A 23,243-nucleotide genomic window follows, 5' to 3' on the forward strand; every position below is an offset into this window, starting at 1 on the left:
TGATGATATTCCTTTGCGGGTTCCCTCCATTTGCGCTATGGACTAAAATTGCATTGGAAAAGAACCCCCTTCATTTCATTGATCTTTGGCTGCATGTCCTATTTTTGTGCGAGTCTCGGACGAGAATGGGGCTTGTAATGTGGGGTGTCCCGTGCATCACACAGTACACGGATGGAGTGTGAGCCCGGCCTAATTGATGGTGATCCTAAATATCCTCTGTCACCTTAGAAATCCCTAATGCCATATTTGAAATGTTTTTTTTCTAAAGCCTGACATCACAAGCTGAAATAAGAATGCAATGTATGAAATATACTGATTGTCCTTTTATAACTGTGAATATGCAGAACTTGTGTTTATTATTTTTATATATTTTTTATTTTTATTTTAGGAAACTTAGTTGGGGACATGAGATGAACAAAATCTGTATAGATGGTAGCTGTGATGATAAGGGAATAAAAAGGTTCATCTAACTTTAGTTGTTACATTTGTGTCCATGTTTTTTACAGTATCTTTCATCTGTATTCCTGGTCATTTTGCTATGTATAAACCAGAAGAGTGGCAGGACGTAGTACATGTATTGTGTTCTATGCACTAATGGTCTCCGTGTACTAATTATTGCTGACGTGGGAATCGGTGGGCTTCACAATATACATTCCCATCTAGTTATCACCATGGCAGACTTATTCAAAAAAAAAAAAAATATATATATATACATATATATATATATATATATATATATATATCAGGGACTTGTTATTTGTATAGCGCCAAATTATTCTGTAGCGCTTTTAGGTAATTTATTTATTACTCATTCGCCATTCAGACTTCGCTCACGTTTAGACAGAAAGATTATTGTTCACTTTTACTCGTGTAAATGATTTTTTGAAGAATAATCGTTCCGTCTAAAAGGACCTTAACTGCTGTCTCCTCATCAAGTGGATTGGCATATCTAGGGGCATTAAGGAGTTACATACAAGCTTTACAGCCCACAAATGTGCTCTTTAGAAACCTTACCTCTTCGGAGGCCATTTGTATGGAATCTGTACATAAGGCCCCATTCACGCAGCACCATGTGGTCAGTATTTTGTGAGCCAAAAACAGGAATGGAACCTGCAGCGAGAAAGTATAATGGAAAGATTTGCATCTCTTCCATCTTTTAAACCCATTCCTGGTTTTGGCTTACAAATGCTGCAGTGTGAATGCGGCCTAAGTGTGGGAATAGTCTTGGATGCTCTCTTCCATGGTTAGACTAACCCCTTCAGGGCTCCCCTATTTTGGGCGAAATTTTTTTTCAATACCTTGTTTTTGTAGTGCCATAACTTGTCTTTTGATGGAGCTGTGTGGGGGCTTGTGATTGAAGGTTGTTGCTGGTCACATGGTTCACAGCACTCCTGTGCCTCTACTCGCTTTCAGACCTTAGAAATCAATGGGAGAAGATCGCGAAACAGCCTGCGGCCCTGAAAAAGTCCGACATAGCGAGGAGAGAGGAGGGCGGAGCTATAGGGGATCTCCTAGAGAGATCTCCTAGAGGGGCGGGGCATGAGGGCTTTCCCAGGGCTTCCACGTGAGTGGAGCGAGGCTAGACGGGCTTCTCATAGTAATTTCTCTCTAGCTAAGAGAGGGGGCGGGGCTGGAGGGATCAATGAGAACCCCCTCTAGACCCCGCTCCTCTATAGCCACACCCCAGAGGAAGCTCTGGGGGAGCCACCCTCTAGCCATGGTCCTCTATCGCTCCAAATATGGGTAGATCTCTAGGAGATCGCCTGGAGATTGCCTGTAGCTCTGCCTTCCACTCTCTCCTTGTTATGGGGAATTTCTTCAGCCCAGTAGTGATGCAAGGCTGCTTTCATACGAAAACGCCTTGCATCCAGGGCTTTTCAGAAGCATTGCAAAGGTGATATCGGGCTGTGAATCACAGCCCAATGTCGTTCTCGCCAGTGTGCAGGAGCCCTAAGATTAAAAATGTATTGATTGTAATTAAAACTTTACCCAGAGATACATATATGAAATAACATATATCCTAATATATTAAGTGTACTATAATATATATCAGGGCATGTAAGTAGTAACAAAATGTACCATGATCCCTTTTTAACTCACGCTTAGAAGAATCACATCCAGTAGATAGTATATATTCCAAGGTACCTGGTTGTTAATACTGGCAGATCATAGATAAGTCCATAGTTAAGCAGAATCACAGTGGACTCAATGGTCATGTGGTAAACAATATCCCTATACTGACCTAGGTAACCCTGCCTGACTGTGGGGAAATCACCCTGAAAAGAGCACCCCTACTTCACCTCTCTTAAAAACCTAACAAGCCCTATACACACCACACAAAAAATATATTTGCTACAGACAAATAATGGGCGATGAGACATTGCCTGAATCCTTTCCCAGTGTCTGCCAACTGAATGTCCATATTGTGGGGGAGAAAGAGAGATATCTAGAAATCTCTATACAGGTTTGTGAAAAATATGGGTGAGAATATTTGGGTGCTGTCATAGAGTCTTCCAGGAAACCGGGTCACCGGTAAGTCAAATCCCTCTTTTGCCCAGTCATCTCCACGACAGCAGCACCCAAGAAGTACCAGCGAAACAAACTTAGGGAGGAACTACTGCAGAAGGACTTTACATCTAAAGCCAGATCTTCGTTTGCCTGAATAGCTAGCCTGTAATGTTTGATAAAAAGGTATGTCATTTTTTCCACATGGTTGCTTGCCATATTTGATCAACAGATGCTGAGGCCTGTTCCGCCCATGAAGTAGACATGGCTCTGAGAAAATGAGCTTAAAGACCACCTGGGATTGGTTTATTGAATACTTTATATGCATCAATGATTGTCCAGATGGATTCGTCTGGCTGAGAACTCTTGTTTTTTTTCCCCTTGTTGCGACCCCAAAATTAAATTAATACATTTTGGGCCTGCCGCCACTGGCTTGTGAATTCAATGTACTGGAGAATTGTCAAGACAGTAAGAACTACATTCTTGGTAATTTCTTGGGTTATCACAGGAGGAGGAAATCATGAGATCTATGAAAAGATGATACTACCTTGGGCAAGAATGTGGGGTATAATTTTAATACAACTTTATTCTTAGTGCCCCTACACAATGGCTGCTGAATTGATAAGGCCTGATGCTCGCTTACTCTTCGTGCTGTGGTTAAGGTCACTAGAAAAAAAACATTTTTAGTGTTAAGGTTCAAATTAGGATAGAATCTAAAGGTTCAAAAGGAGCCAAAACTAAGGCTTTAAAGGGGTTGTCCCGCGCCGAAACGTTTTTTTTTTCAATAGCCCCCCCCGTTCGGCGCGAGACAAACCCGATGCAGGGTTTAAAAAAAAAAAAACAAAACCGGATAGTACTTACCCGAATCTCCGCGCTCCGGTGACTTCTTACTTACCTGGTGAAGATGGCCGCCGGGATCTTCACCCTCGGTGGACCGCAGGTCTTCTGTGCGGTCCATTGCCGATTCCAGCCTCCTGATTGGCTGGAATCGGCACACGTGACGGGGCGGAGCTACGAGGAGCAGCTCTCCAGCACGAGCAGCCCCATTCAACACGGAGAAGACCGGACTGCGCAAGTGCGTCTAATCGGGCGATTAGACGCTGAAAATTAGACGGCACCATGGAGACGGGGGCCCCAGCAACAGGTAAGTGAATAACTTCTGTATGGCTCATAATTAATGCACAATGTACATTACAAAGTGCATTAATATGGCCATACAGAAGTGTATAACCCCACTTTGTTTCGCGGGACAACCCCTTTAAGGACCAAGTTTAAATTCCAACATCGAAGTAGATTAAAACCTAGAGTTCTGCTATGTAGACCATTAACGAACTAGGGGAAAGGCCCATGTCCAGTCCATCTTGAAGAAACTGAAGAATTAGAAATAGATTTGGAGTTGAAAGTTGGAACTTTGCTTTGCCATACCATGATGCAAATATTTCCATACTTTTAGGTAAATCTTGCTGGTAGTATCTTTTCTCCAAGATAGCAAAGATTAGATCATCCGTTCTGACAAGCCTTTCTCTACGAGTATGGATTATTTCAGTACCCATGCTGAAAGATGAAGGTTTCATACATTTTGAGAGACCCTGGGTCAATAAATCTGGAAGGGTTGGAAGATGCATCGGCTCCTGGATGCTTAAATTTTCAGAAGAGAGAACCAGCTGATCCTGGGCCAAAACAGGACTGTGATAATCAAAGGACATCATTCATGAAGAAATTTCCGGAGTACTCTGGGATTCAGAGGAATTAGAAGAAATGAATAAACTTGCTAGTGTCCCAAATTCTGTGTCAATGCATCCAGTGCAGAAGGATTACCTAGTGGACTGAGTGAGAAAGATTTGCTCACTTTCTGATGGAATCCAGTATTTGGCGATGGAGAAAAAATGCTTTTATAGTTAGTGTTTCTTTTAGGTGAGTTGCTGAGATGGAAAAACATGTCGCTCTGCTCAGCTGAATATCTTTTGTGCAAGGCTCTGTAGGGTAATATACCTTGTACCATTCTGCACCCCCTCGCCCCAACTTTGGTGACAAACAATGGCTACTGCTGTGATATTGTCTGAGAATACTACTGTCCCCTGTGGCACCCTACTAGTGACGGTGAGCCCATCAACATATTTCCTCTGCTTTCTATCACTGACCGGTTACTTACCCACTTGCACACATTCTCACCCAGACCAAGGATTCTCATCTTATATACCCAACCTTTTATGTGGCACAGTATCAAACGCTTTGGAAAAGTCCAGATACCAAAGATCCAGTGACTCTCTCCGGTTCAGTCTAGAACTTACCTCCTCATTGAAGCTGTTCAGGCTGGTTTGACAGGAGCGATCTCTCATAAACCCGCGCCGACATTGAATTATACAGCTATTTTCCTTGAGGTCCTCCAGGATGGCATCTCTTAAAACCCCTTCAAGCATTTTACGCACAATAGAATGAAGACTCACCGGCCCGCAAAGTATGCGCTCGCTGGGGGACCTAACAGAAGGGCATGTAATAAAGCCTGGAGCATGGATGCAGTACTATATAGGGTCACTGAAGGCCCCCAAACTATTAAGAGCGGAAATTACACCTTTTGAAAGGCTCTGCATGTGCTGCCCCCCCACACACACATGTGGTCTCTCTGCTGTACAAGCTGTTGATTGATACTGAGAGGAGATCGCTTGAGATGGGAGGCGAGGTGCGAGGAGACGCTCGGGAGATGTATTCCAGGAAAGCTCTGGAACAAGTCCTACATCCTCTCACACAAGATGTCCATCTCGATCAAAGCACAGGAACTAAATTACAAAATTGTGACGCAGTAGTACAGGACCCCGAAAAAACTCCACAGAATATTTCCCACGACCTCAAATGAATGCTGGAGGTGCTGCTCAGAGGTGGCAACCATGTATGATATATGGTGGAGCTGCTTGTTAATCGCTCCTCTCTGGGGCGACAGCGCTAGACTTTATGGAGCAGTGTGTAGGACCTCCCTGGTCTTCACTCCTGAGATTACTCTCCTGTCCATGTTCCTAGGCCCTATCTCTCAAGTTAAGGACTCCTGAGGCATTTTAGGCCTCATGTCCACGGGGAAAATCAGATCCGCTGCAGATTCTACATGTAGAATCTGCAGCGGGTCCCTCCTGCCCCGCGGACATGAGCGCCGAAAATAGCAATTTAAAAGTATTTACCATCCGTAGCGGACCGGGAAGGTCAGCTGTTCCTCACGGCCGGATCTTCATTTTCGGCCGGCGGATGAATTCCTGACGCCGGCGGCACGTCGCCGGCACGTCGTCGACGTGCCGCGCGCATGCGCCGGGCACATCCGCCGAGCCGAAGCAAGGAAGATGCGGCCGTGAGGAAGAGGAGACCTTCCCGGTCCGCTACGGATGGTAAATACTTTAAATTCCTATTTTAGGTCTCCCGCGGATCCGGACGGCTTCCATAGGCTTCAATAGAAGCCCGCGGGAGCCGTCCCCGCGGGAGACCCGCATGAAAATGGAGCATGGTCCAGATTTTTTCATGCTCCATTTTTTTTTAAATCACTTTTATTGACGATCCGCGGGTATTTATGTACCCGCGGGTGGTCAATGCATCCCTATGGGGTGCGGATCCGCATGCAGGAAATCCGCTGCGGATCCTAAATCCTATTTTCCCCGTGGACATGAGCCCTTATTATGGCTATGCAGCACATTATCCGCCTGCACTGGAAACCGAGGGGAGCGTTAATGAGGGCCATTTGGGCAGAAGCTCTAGATTTTATCAGGTACATGAAAGAGATAAGGAGGTCTGAGCTGATGGTGGACCAGGGCATCGCCAACTTTTCTAACACTTGGACAGTGTGGTTAGATTATAGGAACTCCACAGCGTTCTCTAAATGGCTTGCTGATGGTTCAACACAGGCGATGTCACAGTACACTCCAACGACACTGATGGCCAGTATCATACTTCAAATTAATATGCGCGGGAACGGGGCAGTGAGTTTTTCCCTCCTTTTGTCTTCCTCCCCTTTCCTCGTCTAAGTCTCAATTCATTATCTTCCTTTCTTTCCTTTGCTACCTCTTTCTCTCTCTTCCTTTAACTTCCTTTCCTTTTGTTCTTAAATGGTACTTGATGCTTGTTATAAAGAGTTAAGTGGGTATGCGACAGGTGGGCCCATATATATAAATATGCACTCGCCTCTTCTTTCTACACCACTGACAGTTTTGTTGCTGGGTTTTTATCTTAAACTACCTCTGAGGCCTCACAACCTATCGAGGGCAGGGCCTTAGTTAGTCCGCCAGAGTAGTACGGGCCCGCAGCTCGCCTGGCACACGTTCAGGTTTACTAGAATATGTTCAGTTATGAAAGTCAGAGCCTAATTATCGTGTTCTCAGGGTTATTACTACATAAAGATCTGTATTTAGAACAGTATCTCCACTACTATATACAAAAGTCTAATTTTTCTTCTTCCTTGGAATTTCAGTGGACCATAATATATCCTTGCTACTCTACAAAGTAAAGTATCTCTCTGTAACCTTGCTAAGCGGGTCAAGTTTAGTTATGTCATGATATGTGATTTGTAAAAGAAAACCTCAATAAATACATTTTGAAAGAATTAAGACTCACCGGCCTGTGGTTTCTAGGTTTGCTTTTTGATCCCTTTTTGAATATGGGCACCACAGTTGATATGCTGCAATCCAGTGACACTCTAGAGTCTGGGGCTTGGCGGGCAGGAACAAACCGCACTTGATCTCTGCCTATTAGTAATGGTAAAGCTACATTCAACCGCTAGGCTAGTAGTTTGGCACGGAGTTTTATGTCTACATTAATTAGGGAGATAGGCCGGTAGCTCTGTTTATCTAGTAGATCTCGTTTAGGTTCAGGGACCATAGAGGTGGCTGCTAATAGAGACGTTTGAGTCTTTAAATATATGTAGAGTCTTTAAATATAATAATCAAGAATCTGTTTATCACATTACTTAGTTCCTTTAAAAGCCAGGGATATATGCCATCAAGACCAGGTGATTACGAGGGGGGTGCTGATAAGTCTTTGGCTTTACCCAGAAAGAAACGAGATAGGAAGATGAAACTTTACATTTATTCCACATACTCTCCACTGATGTCAACACACTTCTTACATCGGTATTCTAAGTTTTGTAAGCCTTGCAAAAAGAAGGATTTCGGCCTCAAGCCAGTCATCCGTAGCAGCCATGGCATCAGAAAGAGTGTGAAATTCGGCACCCTTGAAGTGTGTTTCTTTAGGTTTGGAAACAGATGATAGTCGTAGGGACCTAGATCTGGTGAATAAGGTGGAAGGTCAACCAGCTGGAAGCCTAGCTCCACCACTTTTGCCGTGGTCGCCTGTGCAGTGTGAGCGGAGGCATTGTCTTGCAGGAACAAGATTCCTTTGGACAGCTTGCCGCACCTTTTGGCCTTCAGAGCTGCCTTCAATTCTTCCAAAAGTTAAATGTAATACCTTGCATTGATGGTGGAACCATTTTGAAGGTAGTCCACTAGCAGCACGCCCTCCTTATCCCAGGATACAGATGTCATCACCTTAGTGGCTGATTTTTGCACCCTGAACTTCTTTGGGTGAGGAGAACCACTGTGCCTCCACTCTTTTGACTGCTCCTTGGTTTCAGGGTCATACAAATAAATCCAGGTCTGATCCATAGTGACCAGTCGATCCAGGAAGTTCTTATCAGTCCGGCAACGCTGACAAATGGACCAGGAAGTTCTCACTCGCATGCTTCTCTGATCTGTTGTCAAACATTTGGGGACCCACTTTGCAGATAGCTTCTTCATGTTCAAATGTTCATGGATAATGACACAAACACGTTCACGAGAAATCCCCATGATGTCTGCTATTCCTGCAGCTGAAATTGGCCGATTCTCCAGTATGAGGTTGTGCACAGCATTGACGATCTCCAGAACAACAACTTCTCTCGGTTGTCCAGGACGTTCCTCATCATTGGTGCTGAGGTGGCCCGTTTTAAATTTGGCAACCCAGTTCTTAACAGTAGAATATGAAGGGCATTGATCCCCCAATGTCTGCGACATATCACCATGAATATCCTTTGTGGACTTTCCTTGCAGAAACAAGAATTTTATCACTCCTCTGCACTCATTCGCTGTGAATATCGCCTTAGACTCTGCCATTTTGTTTTCCCGCGTGCCTAGGTCACTGTTGCCATAAGCTACAAACACAACATTTTGAAAACATATTAGACACATAAGGCTTTCATGTAATGTAACATTCGCTACCATAGAAACAAAAAAAGAACACAAAGCCAAAGACTTATCAGCACCCTCTCGTATCCATTATAATCTTTTTAAGACAGCTCTGCACTTCTTCCTGGGTAAAGGCCCATCTACATGTAATGAAAGGAACAAATTTGAGTGATAATCGTTCAGAGTGAATGTGAAAAAAAAAAAGAAAGCTTGAAGAAAGCTTGTTGGCTCGCTGACTTCTCGTCCTGTGTAAATGCTCCCCGCTCAGCGGATGAGAAGCCCACAAGCCGGTGGTGGTACTGGTGCATCTTGTCTCCACCAGAGTGGTGGGTGGAGACATGGGCTGGGTAGGCGGAGCTACAGGGAACACCCACAGTCCTGGATTGGCTGCCACATCTGCACCAAGGTGAGGTGCTGCCCCGCTCTGCTAACCTCCGACAAATGTGAATCTCCTGCTCCTCCTGGCCCCGCTCCACTGTCTACTTCGTGCAGAGCAGTTTAGCGCCGCTCTTCGGCACCTCTGCTCTTTCGGCCCCCGACATAGTTTATCATGCGTCTGGACTATGGTTTCTCGCTGTGAGACAGTTACCAGCGTTTCTAGCAATATGCACCTCCATGGCCTACTTCGTGAAGTCAATTTTGGCGTTTATGCACTGTCGCGGATAGGTGCTGGGCACCTTTTCACGCACGGAGCTCCAGAATGGCAAAGCAGGTCGCCTGTATCTGGCGTCCCGTTGCCATGACAATGCGCAGAGTACACTACAGAGGAAGCTCGCTCCCTCCCTCTGTGCAGGCTTTACAGGTCTCCACCTAGTTAAATGAAGGTGTGTATCCGCAAGCCAATACTAAACTGTGGGCGGTTCCTGTACCTCCAGTCAGCCAGCCCATGTCTCCACTCATCATTCTGGTGGAGACAAGATGCACCAGTACCGCCAGTGGCAAGACTTTCTGTTTAACTGCTCTGCACGAGCGCCGACGACCTTAGTAGTGACACCCGCGCTTGTGCAGTTATTTAAAAGACTGTCGGCCCGTCTAAAAGGACCATTACACTGGTGACAGTGGAGCGTTTACATTATCACTCTGCATCTCCTCTGACATTTCATTTTCCTCTGTGAATACACTGGAGAAAAAGCTATTTAATAGATTTGCTTTCTCCTCATCATCCTCTACAATTTTTCTTACATTGTGACGTGTAATAAGGAGAATAAAGCACATCAAAGAATTAAACACAGAAAAAACAATTATGAGCCACAATGAGAATTTTTTTTTTAAATTTAAAAACCATTTGCTGCAGAGACAATAATACATAATAATTTTCCTTTCTACAGCAGTCGTGCTCAGGGATCAAATCCGGCCCTTTGCGGCTATTAACATAAAAATATGAAATAATACCAAACACAAAAGGTGCAACAAACTGCCCCATAATTCACTGCCCAGCGCTCTTCATAGTGAACTTGGTGGGATCCTGGAGAAATCCTCGGTGAGGTCAACACTGTACGGTTAAGAAAAGAAGACTGAAGGACTTTAAAACAGTCAATGTCCCGGCAATCATAACTCCGTGTGAGTGAAGTCAGTCCGTGGAGGCTCACTGGGCTTCATGAAGATGCCTTCCATTACTTTCCAGAAGTTATGCGGGCTTGCGTAAGTCATGCCGTGCACTTCTCTCTGTCCATTTATAGGACGCCCGTACTGTTCTCCCGTGACAGACAGCAGTACATTTGTTGACGCGTGCCTGAACCTCACCTCCTCGTCCCGCTGCCAGAACTCCCCACTGCAGATTACAGTCCAGTCATCGAGGATATCTCCTTCGCCTTCATCTCCGAATGCGCTGACCTCCTGTCCAATGAAAAAGACAAAATGTGTTGGTCGCGGCATTGCCCTATATTTCTGAGGTTTTTTTTGTTTTTTTTAATCTCCCATGTTTCCCTATGGAGCCTCCTTTTTATTGCATCGCAAACCAGGCACTTAAGATTGACTTTTGCACTTTTAAGACCCCCCCCCCCCCAAAAAAACCACGTGAGAAAACCTGCAAGTGGCAGCGATGCATTTGCGAGAAAAAGCAGCTCTGCCACTCAAAAATCACGGGAAAAAAGTTGCCATTTACACGCAGGGATATCGCGATCGTCATTGTGAAGGAGCCCTTAGACAGAATGATTATTTTTTTTAAATCGTTGAAACAAGTGAAAGTTAACGATAATCAATCTAAACGCCCGCATAAATGAATCATAATTATGTGTGCAATTATTATTATTTTTTTTCAAAAGGGGTTGTACCACAATTTATAACATTGACACTATGGATGGAAATAAACCACAATACAATATATACGTCTGCACTATATACTGGGGTTTTAAATATCTTCGATTCTATGTGCAATCTTTGTGTTAAAGGGGTTGTCCCGCGCCGAAACGGGGGTTTTTTTTTTTTCAACCCCCCCCCCCCCCCCCCGTTCGGCGCGAGACAACCCCGATGCAGGGACTTAAAAAAAAAAAACAGCACAGCGCTTACCTTAATTCCCGCGCTCCGGTGACTTCTATACTTACCGGTGAAGATGGCCGCCGGGATCTTCTTCCTCCGTGGACCGCAGCTCTTCTGTGCGGTCCATTGCCGATTCCAGCCTCCTGATTGGCTGGAATCGGCACGTGACGGGGCGGAGCTACACGGAGCCGGCATCCTGCACGAGAGGCTCCATTGAAGAAAGCAGAAGACCCGGACTGCGCAAGCGCGGCTAATTTGGCCATCGGAGGGCGAAAATTAGTCGGCTCCATGGGAACGAGGACGCCAGCAACGGAGCAGGTAAGTATAAAACTTTTGATAACTTCTGTATGGCTCATAATTAATGCACGATGTACATTACAAAGTGCATTAATATGGCCATACAGAAGTGTATAGACCCACTTGCTGCCGTGGGACAACCCCTTTAAGCAATTTTAAAGGGATCCAATTCATAGTTATTGCTTATGGCAAGCGCATTTTTTACTTTGATTCTCCTTTTCTGAAGTGATACAGCATCGCCATCTTCTGGTTAAAGCCAGTACCGCACGAAGTGACACATTGGATAGGCTCTGACGCTGGCGATATACGCTATGAAAACCCTGTTGGACGTCTTTAGACATCGGAGCTGTGCAGGCTTAAGGCCCATTTACACACAACGACTATCGCTCAAAATTTGTTCAAACGATGTCTTTTGAGCGATAATCGTTGCGTTTAAATGCTACCATCGTTAGCTTTTCGGACGAACGATGATTTTTAGTTCAGCATAAAAACCATTGTTTGGGCGGCCAGCTGATGGCAGGGACCGCACGCTGCGATTCTCCGTTGGAGCGCTGATAACATTGTTTTCAGCTGCTGTCCCGCAGGAGGACAATGGAGCTTAAATGCAAATAAGTGCCCATTAGTATCTATGCAAAATGATCGTTCAAAAATCGTCACTCACTATCTTAGGAGCGTATTTTGAACGATCATCTTTGCGTGTAAAGCCTGGTTTAGACACAACGATTATTGAGCGTTAATCGTTGTGTGCCTTTACAGTGAAGGTGATCGCTCAAACATTGAGTGATCACCTTGCGCTCCGAGCAGGGAATGCAGAAGACAAGCGGGGCCGCTTGTCTTCTGCATCCAGCTGTTCTCTGCTTGGAGCGACTGGCTGTTATACATGCTGCAGCAGTGCTAACCCTGTAATAGCTCTCCCCTCATCTGCCAACTTTGCAAACTAGTTGGGGTGTTCCAGTTCAGGACTAGCCTCCCTGCTTCTCTTCCCTCTACCTTTCCTAACCATCACCAAGCTAACTGCCTGCTCATCTTGCTCTCCCAAACTAGCATGCACCCCAACTCAGTGAGCAGCAAACTCCTTCCCATAGTGCCAATGGATCTCAATGTTACCAGCCGGTCATTTAGATCCAGGATCCTGTGCAGCAGTATGCACCCTCGATGGCTGCTTAAGGACTGCGTACATGGCACAAGATGTACACGACACGGCATCATCAATCATGGAGCACATTCTAAATGGGGATCGTACAGATAGATTAGATAAACAGAGTAAATAGATAAATCTAAATAGAGTGACTCTTCCGAAGTCCCCAGATCCAAAGTCACTCATCCCAAACCATATACTTAGAAGAGAGCCCACTTTAGAATACAGTACACTTAACCCTCCAACGCAGCAGGGCATATGTGTACGTCCTGGCTGCGGGATACTTAACGCAAAAGGATGTACACTTACGCACTGTGGATCAGAAGAGATCCCGCGCTATCCGGCAACGGCGGTCAATAGCCGCCATCCTCCCGCTGCAACGGAAAACGACCCCCGCTGTTAACTCCTTACACGCCATAATCTTCAGAGCTGCGTTAAACGCTGTACAGCGCTGCCATTCATCTCACTGGGGCTTCTCAGACCAGAGTTAAAACGCAGTGTCCTCATCGCCGCATTTTTCAAGCGCTGTTTGTTCTATTTTTGGGCGTTGAAATGAATGGGCAGCGGTCTCCGCGCTGGTGAAAACGCAGCACAACGTGGTACAGCGTTTTTGCCAGAGTTAAACACATCCCGATTTTCAGAGGTTTTTGCAAACGCTGTGTGAGGGAGGCCTTAACCCCATCACATGCCTAGTGATTGCCACGTCCAGGTCCCTTGGGACCAATTAAAGAAAAAAAATATTTAAGAAATGCCCTCCCTGCACTGCTGTATGAACCCAAGTGAGCCGGCCACATCCGCGTTTCGTCCTCCTGGCAGCATCAAACCTGGGAGCACAAAATACAGTAAGCTGAAGGAGCGCCATTTAATGCTTCAACAAAACAGTAGTGATTGATGAGCATTAATTAATGCTCAATGTATTACTGCTTCGCTAAAGCTCTCTTAGGCCGCTGCAGATGAGCGCATTGTAACACGTCTAATACAGAGCTACAATAAGCCCGTCTGGAAGCGGCCTTAATCAGTCCGCGAGATCCGGCATTCTGAGACTCTCTTTGTGCCGCGGAGGGCGACGGGAGGACAAAACCCAGAAGGGACTGGCCAATTTACTTTATATAGTATATATATTTCCCCTTTTCTTGGAAGTGGCTACCAAGATGTAGAGTAAAATCGAAGTTTAGGCTTTAGGTCCTCTTTACGGCAAGGAGGTAAAAAGATATGTGAGCCAAGCCAGTACCGCTCACCGCCACTCACCTGGTTTCCGGATAACGGCGATGTGAAGTGATGGCTATGGAGATTTCGGCCAGTGTTGACATGTGTCAGACGGATAGACTGTCCACATCTTACCAATGTTCCTCTTTCACATACGGTTGTCGTCTTCCCACGGATTCGCCAATAACTGTTGCCATCGTCTGCGGCCGTAACGCCAGTCACCGACTGCTGCCCGCTGCCTGTAAGACATTTAACACTCACTTTAGAATAAGCGCAAAATATACAAATTGCAGCAGAGGTATTTCATTACAGAGGATACTGGAGTGGTGGGGATAACGGGCGAGGACTGTGGGGGCTTTTTTTTTAGTCTCCTCATAACAATCCATTTCCCCGTGCCGTATTACAGAACGCAGACATTCCTGCTCTACCCAAGACCCCTCTCTAGAAACCACAAGAGGGAGCTACTAACAATATCAGCACTCTGGATGACCCGATTCCTACTGTGGTTGGTAACTCATGTGAATGGCTGGCATGTCGCGCTGTGCCGTCGCCCTCGTAGTAGCCGCTGCCAAGTCACGCTGCACCATCACCCCCGTGGTGGCCGCTGCCATGTCACGCTGCGCCACAGATCAGTGTGGATTACAAATGCTTAACGTTTACATGGTTTCGGGAGGTAAAACTACTGTAAGAGCTCATTGACATTGGCGCTTTTGGTTTGTTTTCCTGCTGCGTTATGCAGCAGGAAACGGAACCCAGTGCTGCAACAGAACTGTCATGTGACAATACCGAACGGACTATAACTGGGTCCATTTGGTTTCTGGATGGGCTTCAGGCATTTTTAGGATGATAATCATTCAGTGAAAACAGGGCCAATGGTTGACCGCATGAGAATTCATTCGCTTCACACGTGTCCATTTTACGCAGGCATAAAAGTAATCGTTTGCATGTCGCTGCGTGTGACCAGCGATTGTTAATTCGTTCACATTCGCTGGTACAGTAATGTGAATGACTGAACTGCGTGTGAGCAAAATTCATAACAGAATTGCTAACGATTTATCGCTCCGTGTAAGAGGGGCTTACCCTGACTACCCCAGCATTACCAGCTGGCTTCCAGAAACCAGATCTGCAGCTTCAATTAAAGCTGGAGGGGGCGGGGAAGACACATTCTTGATGAGACGACCCCCTAGAAATATCCCCAGTGGGCATCTGCAAGAAGAGACATGCAGCCCAGTACTGCGGCTTTAGAAATACCCAGGGGCTCCAGTACAACAACCAGATCTCACTTGGCTGCATAACGTGTACCTGACTTTTCAGGTGACTTTAGAATAAGCTGCCATGTGTACATCAGTAATAACACTATATCTGTCCATTATATGACTTCTACCCTGCACTTTTCACCTCTGCAGGCGGTATCTGTAATTCTCAGTTCTCTCTGAACTGGAGGGAGGAGACCGTTGCTAGGATGTCCTCTATACACTGCACACAGGAGAAAACAGAAGATTCTACTCCCCAACTTCCTGTTGCACGTATAGAGAAATAATAGGATTGTGGAGGACATTAAACCGCTGCACTGAGCAGTGTAGATGTGATCTCAGCATCACTTGGTATTCGCTGCAGCCACATCTGTGTAAAGCCCCATTTACATGCAACGATTATCGCTCAAAATTTGTTCAAACTATGGCTCTTGAGTGATAATCGTTGCGTGTACACGCTTTCATCTTTCACTCTTCGGCTGAACTATGCTTTTTTAGGTGAGCAAAAAAACCTTCGTTCAGCTGGAGAGAGATAGCAGGGATACATGCTGCGTTCTCCACAGGTGCAGTTGATTACCCTGTATTCAGCTGACAGCTCGCGGAAGCCCTCGCGTAGACAATGCAGCTGAGTGCAAAGTCCAGACCACTTGCTGGGATTTGCAAACAGCAGCTAGAGGCTCATTTACGTGCAAATGAAGCTGATAAAGGGCTTATGGACATTAGTACTTTATGCAAAATGATCGCTAGAACTGTCAATCTTTCAATCGCTTGAAAGATTGTCTTTGCGTGTAAATGAGCCTTAAGTTTCTACTTCTATCTCCCTCTTCCTCCCAAGTGCCTTTCCATAGAGTTCTATGGGCAGCCCGAGTTATCCTGTTTCTTGTCAACAAATAGTGGCCAGCAATTCAAGGGGCTTTTTCAGCATAAAAACCCATCATTGTAGGTCAATAAAGGGATTTGCACTTTTGCCATCACATAAGCACAAGTCTACTGAAAAGATGACCAATTTAAAGATACAGGCACGTTATTCTGCACTATATCGCTGCAAACATTCTGCAATGGAATGAGAGAAACAAGTCCACAGGAACTCGGCAGTGACCAAACCCTCACCTACAGATGCATTATACCTTGGTTAAAGGGGTTGTCCCGCGGCGAAACGGGTTTTTTTTAACCCCCCCCCCCCCCCCCCCCCGTTCGGCGCGAGACAACCCCGATGCAGGGGTTGAAAAAACAAACCGGAGAGTGCTTACCTGAATCCCGGCGGTCCGGCGTCTTCATACTCACCTGCTGAAGATGGCCGCCGGGGTCTGCTCCCTCCGTGGACCGCAGCTCTTCTGTGCGGTCCATTGCCGATTCCAGCCTCCTGATTGGCTGGAATCGGCACGTGACGGGGTGGAGCTACACGGAGCCGGCATTCTGCACGAGCGGCTGCATTGAAGAGAGCAGAAGACCCGGACTGCGCAAGCGCGGCTAATTTGGCCATCGGAGGCCGAAAATTAGTCGGCACCATGGAGACGAGGACGCCAGCAACGGAGCAGGTAAGTATAAAACTTTTTATAACTTCTGTATGGCTCATAATTAATGCACAATGTACATTACAGAGTGCATTAATATGGCCATACAGAAGTGTATAGACCCATTTGCTGCCGCGGGACAACCCCTTTAAGATATCAGGCCCAAAAAGTGTGCATCTTAACCCATTAAAAACATATTGTTCGCTCATCCTAATGGCCCATTTACACGGGCCGACAGTCTTTTAAATAACTGCAAGAGTGCTGATGTCACCACTAAGGTCGTCAGCACTCGTACAGCGCGTTTACACAGAAAGACTTCCCGGTGGCTTACAGGCTTCTCGCTCAGCGCTTCACCTCCTATGGAAAGTGCTGAGCAGGGAGCGTTTACACGGGATGAGAAGCCAGCGAAGTTTTTTTAAGCGGACTGAAAAGTCAGCTCAAAAATCGCGAATGACACCTTCCCACTGAACGATCACTCAAATTTGTTCGTTCGAATGAATTATGTGTGATAATCGTTAAGTGTAAATGAGGCCAGCGGGTGTCCGGTGAAAGACTACCATACAGCTCAGCGGCCTCATTAACCCCAGCAGGGAAGAAACAAAATACAGAACTCTCCGTATTTGTAATCCGCCCTGATGAGCAGATGCCGGGGGTTACAGGAGCGCGGCTGTCACCAGCATCCAAACTCCAGCTAGTGATCCGGCGGCGCAGCTGTTGCACCCACACGATTACGTACAGCACTGTGTGGAATGCAGAGGGGTTACTGACTAATCCGACTAGTCACGTCTATACGGTGTGTCCTACTTTGGCAGCCCTTGCTGCAGGCTCTGCCCTTTTTCTTCTTCTTTGCATGTTTTCCACAAACTGCTTGTTCACTTCAGCTAAAAATATGTGAAAAATCTGTTTTGTCAGTGTGATTTTTTTTTCTTAGTGGGGAAGGGGGTGGGGGTGTAAAAAAAAGGTTTCCCAGAAGTTACTAGCTGCAATAAAACAACTACCGGCTGATGCGCCATTTACTTATGCAGTGACTGTCTTGCATGAACTCCTAAACCACAAACCTAAGTTCATGTGAATGACCAAACTATTAATAGTGGTAACAATTTCCTGTTGTGAATGAACAACTTCACTTTTCACCAGAGACGTTCTATCGGAGGAGAACAACACCGGTAATCTGGGTAATGCAGAGCAAAAGTCAAAATGTAAGGTGCAGGGGTTTCATCGCAGCTCTGCCGCAGACTTGGTGCTTCAATTGACATTGCGGACGGACCGCAGATTTCACGGGAAAAGCAGGAGTTTAAAAAATAAATAGAAATCTGTACTGCCCATGTCCGACGGCGAACCGTGCGGACCATCCACAGTACAGGAAAGCCAGAAGAGCGCGGCCTCACGCACAGGTACGCAGGGTCACCCGCCGCATCACAGCCTGATTCCGTGCGGGTTTCTGCAGACGGAATCCGGACCTGCCGTGTGCATGAGGACTAAAAAGTGCCTGGTCCTTAAGGGGTTAAACGAATAATCCCGTCTAAGCAAGTTACCCCCTATCCACCCTGCTACAAACCAAGAAAGCAGCTGCCATACTTGCTTCAGTGCAAACAGCTGAATAGTTGGGGCACTGGAAGCCGGACAGACACCAATTGTTACACACTAGACAAGCCATCCGAACCAACCGATTTCTGTAAGACGGTCCGGCTATCATGTAGGTATGGAGGCCTCCGGACTCTTGTTCCTGATCCTTTTGTTCTAGCTGTAAAACACATTAACGGGATATTCCCATCTTTGGCTTTTCATAGCCGAGGCAGGAAACCCCTGCCATGGTCACCGGCCACCCGACTGGAGCCTACAAAAAGAGACAAGCGCTTAGTAGCGGGCTGTTTCCTTAGCTTTCGGGGGAGAAAAAAAAATGGGAGTTACAGAAACAGCGTAGACAGACCATTGTTTCTTCTATTTAAGGACTCTATAATGATGGGCTTGTTCCACTGGAGTGGCGTATAGCCAATGTGGTGCTGATATTTGAAAAGGGTCAAAAAGTGAACCTGTAAACTACAGGCCGGTAGGTCTGACTTCTACTGCGGGTAAAACGTTTTGAGGGGTTTTTAGGAGATGCTATCCTGGAGGACCGCAAGGAAAATAGCAGTATAACTCCGTATCAGCATGGGTTTATGAGGGGTCGCTCCTGTCAAACCAACCTGATTAGCTTCTATGAGGAGGTAAGTTCTACACTGGACCGGGGAGAGTCATTGGATCTTGTGTATCTGGACTTTTCCAAAGCGTTTGATAATGTGCCACATAGAAGGGTGGTATATAAGATGGGAATGCTTGGCCTGTGGGAAAATTTATGTAAGGCCCCCTGTCCACAGGCGAGGCGGAATATCGCTATGATATTCCGAGGTGGGGAGAAATGACAGGTCTGCGCTGTGAGCCTATCTGATAGAGAAGTTCACTGCAGAGAATCGCAGCAAATCGCAACATACAGCGATTTGAACCTCTATGATTCCCCGATCGTGGGCATCGGGCTGCTCTTTCCATAGTTAAGTCTACAGAAAGCGTTCACTGCAATACCCATGGCCGGATGATCGCAGCGGATAATGCGGTGATACATTGCCCATGGACAGGAGGTCTAAGTGGGTAAGTAACTGGTCAGTGATAGAAAGCAGAGGGGGGTTATAAATGGTACATACTCTGATTGGTCCACTATTACTAGTGGGGTATTACAGGGGGCAGCACTAAACCCTATTCTTTATAATATCTTTATTAATGACCTCGTGGAGGAATTGTACAGTAAAATAGCAATATTTGCAGATGATTGAAAACTATATAAAGTAACACAAGAGAGGACACAAAGAGGATGCAAGTGGATCTGGATACGTAGGGGCAGAAAAGTGGCAAATAAGGTTTACCCCGGATAAATGTAAAGTTATACACATGGGCAGAGGAAATGCATGTCACCATTACACACTAAGGCTGCCTGTCCACAGGCGTTGCGATAAACCCCCTACGTCTAGAGGAACAAAGGTTTCTACACTGATGTAGAAGGGGGTTCTTTACTGTAAGAGCAGTGCGACTGTAACTCTCTACTAGCTTAATATTGTAACGTCCAAGAAAGGCATCCAGGCCCCTCTCGAACTCTGTTGTTGAGTTCACAATCACCACATCCTCTGGCAGAGAGTTACAGTCGCACTGCTCTTACAGTAAAGAACCCCCTTCTACATCAGTGTAGAAACCTTTGTTCCTCTAGACGTAGGGGGTTCAGAGGATGTGGTGATTGTGAACTCAACAACAGAGTTCCAGAGGGGCCTGGACGCCTTTCTTGGACGTTACAATATTAAGCTACTTTTACATGGGATGATTATCATCCGGATTCCCGTGAGAAACTTAACGAGAAGCGTTCAGTGTAACTTTGTATCAGTCGTCCCGTACCCTCCCATTGCAGAGAGCCAGCGGGGAGGAGAAGAATGGTGAGCCTGCACGGGGGGAGGAGAACAGAGGGAGGGAGATCACAGCGCATATTAGCCGGCCGTGAAAACTGTCATCTGATATACGCTCGTGGGAAAGAAGCCTCAAACGGATAAAATTGGCTTCTACTTCATTGGTTGTTTTTTTTGCCTTCCTCTGGATCAACATTTTGGGGCAATAGGCTGAACTGGATGGAGATATGTTTTGGCTCTTTTACACGCAACGATTATCGCTCAAAATTTGTTCGAGCGGATGAAAGTGAGTGATAATTGTTACGTGTAAACGCGGGCATCGCGCATTTCTTATTCATTATTTGTTCATCGCGGACTCAATCCGTATAAACACGGTCGTTTGGCTGTTCGCTTTGATTAAATGATAATCTTTCAGCTATTCGGGGGAGGGGTTATCATTTGGCGGGGCGTACTTGCTTGCGTCCAAAAAGGAACAGCGATTGGCTGTCGGGACAACAAGGCAAGTGTTTTTACACGTCCTCCTAGTGCTCCACCATCGGCTGGTAAATCATCATCCGTTCTGACGTACCGCAGGAGCTACAAAGAACATCGAAAATACATTCGCCATCTTTTACTTCGCACGCTGAGGTCGCGGCGTTTACATCCAGGAGTTATCTTTTCGCACCAGCTGGTTTCGCTACTTCTTCCGACTAAAGATTAGTAATACCGAAACCTAGAGATTCTTCCAAATGTCAATTCACAAAGCTGCTTGGTTTGTTTTGCACACAGCCTATGCGCAGGGGCAGCGCCGACCACACTTGCACAATAACAACGGGTTTTCCCATCTCTAATGCACACCCGTCCTATCAAACAATCATCCACTGAGCGACACAGCGAACGACTGAAAAGCCCCGCCGCCACGTCCATGTCTAGCAATAATCGTTAGGTTTAAATGCTCATCTTTAAAAGCAAAACCATCTCTCATTTTTGGCTGTTTGAATGAATTTTGAGTGATAATCGTTGCGTGTAAAAGGGCCTTAAAAAAAAAAACAAACCAACAAGTAATCTTGTAGATAAGATACCTTTTAATGGCTAACAAAAAGACATGATCTTATTGCAAGCTTTCAGATTCTCTCTTAAAGGGGTTGTCCCGCGAAAGCAAGTGGGGTTAAGCACTTCTGTATGGCCATATTAATGCACTTTGTAATATACATCGTGCATTAAATATTGGCCATACAGAAGTTATATACTTACCTACAGGGGGTCCCCCCCCCCCCGGTGCTGGCGTCCCCGTCTCCATGGCGCTGACCGAAGCCTTCTTCTGCCTCGATTAGACGCTCTTGCGCAGTCTGTCTCTTCTGTCCTGTTGAAGGGGCCGCTCCAGCGTGCTCGCGCCGCACAGGTCTTCCGCGCATGCGCAGACCAGCTCTCCGGCGCGAGCACGCCGGAGCGGCCCCATTCAACGGGACAGAAGAGACAGACTGCGCAAGCGCGTCTAATCGAGGCAGAAGGCGGCTTCGGTCGGCGCCATGGAGACGGGAACGCCAGCACCGGAGGAGGTAAGTGTATAACTTCTGTATGGCTCATAATTAATGCACAATGTATATTACAAAGTGCATTAATATGGCCATACAGAAGTGTATACCCCCACTTGCTGCCGCAAGACAACCCCTTTAAGTCGGAGGAAGGACCTTGAGAGGTCCGAAAGCTCGCGATAGCATCATGCCTTTTTGTTAGCCTTTAAAAAAGGTATCAGGTTTCTCTTAAGGCCCCTTTACATGCAACGATTATAGCTCAAAATTCGCTCAAAAGCCATCTATTGAGCGATATTTGTTGTGCGCCCATTGTGCACTTTTCATCCATCGCTGACTTCAGGTCTGCATGAAATCCTTGTCCCTCAGAACGCTAAGACAGACCGCACGCTGTGTTCTCCACGGGCAGCGCTGATGGCATTCTGCAACAGCTGTTAACAGCCACTGGCCTGCTGGAGAACAATAGTGATGTATTTAGAGAACAGACCACCAGCTGTTCTCTAAATACATGCAATGAGGTATTAAAGGGCTGATTAACCCATTAGTACCTATGCAAAATGATCGCTCAAAACTGTCAGTTTCTGACAAATTGTGAGCGTTCCTCTGTGTGCACCTTTAGTGAGAACGATCACATTTTGCTCTACTTGCTAACACGGTACCAAACGGTTTTTAAAAATATATATATTTTTTTACATTTTACCCTGAATAAAACTAAAAAACGGAAAAAAAAAAAAATCAGTGAAAAAGATATTTAAAAAAATAAATAAAATAAATCGCCCGATATGTCACGGAAAAAAAAAAAACGCAGTAAAAATAATTTTGATGATAGCTAAAGGAAACAAAATAGGCCAGTAAGTCCGCCACGTGGGTAAAATCCCTAAAAAGGGTCTGGTCCTTAAGGTACAAAACAGCCTGGTCTTTAAGGGGTTAAAGGTCCCTTTAAAGAGGCCGACAGCCGCTTGGTCTTTAGTTTTACTAAAACTTAAGCGACGCCGACAACTGACCGATTCTTTGTTTTCTGCCATGCTGGCGGCTATCGCTCAAATACGTTTTTTTTTGAGAATCCAGGCGTTAATCGCAGTGTGTAAAGTACCCTGGAGGCATCACCGATGCTACATCTAAAGCTTATCATGTGGGCACTGGGGACAGACTTTAGTTTTCATTGTGATTTTCCTCTGTTACTCCTCCTGGAAATAAATGAATACATTTACCAAAGGGGTTGCAATGAGTGATAATGGCCGGAGATGTCCCCAGACATCCCTCGGTAGTTCCTCCTGCCCCCTCTGCCCGTTACCTGATCCGTATCTGACGTCGTGGGAGTGCAGCCGCACGTTGTGCTTGGTGTTAAGGATCTTCACGACGGAGCCGCAAGTCACCACAGACAGCTCGGAGGAGAAGCCATAAGGAAACAGCAGGGGCGTGATGAAGAGAATGAGAGAGCCCGCTCCGTCCTGAGGCTTCATCATCACTCACACACCGGCGCAGCACACACCGGAAACGTCAGCGGGCTCCGCCGGAAATGCACCCTTGGCAACAGAGAAAACCGGAAGTTCCCATCCGCCATCTTAACTATTGGCAAAATATATAATAAACAACTTTCGGTCTATTTTATCTTCCCCTTTAACCGGTCTCATTACACTGCGTTTACTTTCGTCCGAGATCTTCACGTACTGCTAGACTTACAGCACTTTTTAGACTGGGTTCTGCAAATAAATTCTACTGAGC

At 46.1% G+C, this 23,243-nt stretch overlaps 1 protein-coding gene across 1 annotated transcript; it reads right to left on the reverse strand.

Annotated features, from left to right (window-relative positions):
- Window positions 1-9,950: 9,950 nt before the first annotated feature.
- On the reverse strand, window positions 9,951-23,037 carry SDF2 (stromal cell derived factor 2). The gene is made up of 3 exons (XM_066599547.1): window positions 22,813-23,037; window positions 13,858-14,054; window positions 9,951-10,532 (listed from the first exon to the last, which is right to left on the reverse strand). The coding sequence occupies exons 1-3, from the start codon at window positions 22,982-22,984 to the stop codon at window positions 10,245-10,247; spliced, it is 657 nt and encodes a 218-aa protein (XP_066455644.1). The 5' UTR covers window positions 22,985-23,037; the 3' UTR covers window positions 9,951-10,244.
- Window positions 23,038-23,243: the final 206 nt, after the last annotated feature.

This window comes from Eleutherodactylus coqui, chromosome 4 (genome assembly GCF_035609145.1).
Source record: "Eleutherodactylus coqui strain aEleCoq1 chromosome 4, aEleCoq1.hap1, whole genome shotgun sequence".
Classification (NCBI taxonomy): Eukaryota; Metazoa; Chordata; class Amphibia; order Anura; family Eleutherodactylidae; genus Eleutherodactylus; species Eleutherodactylus coqui.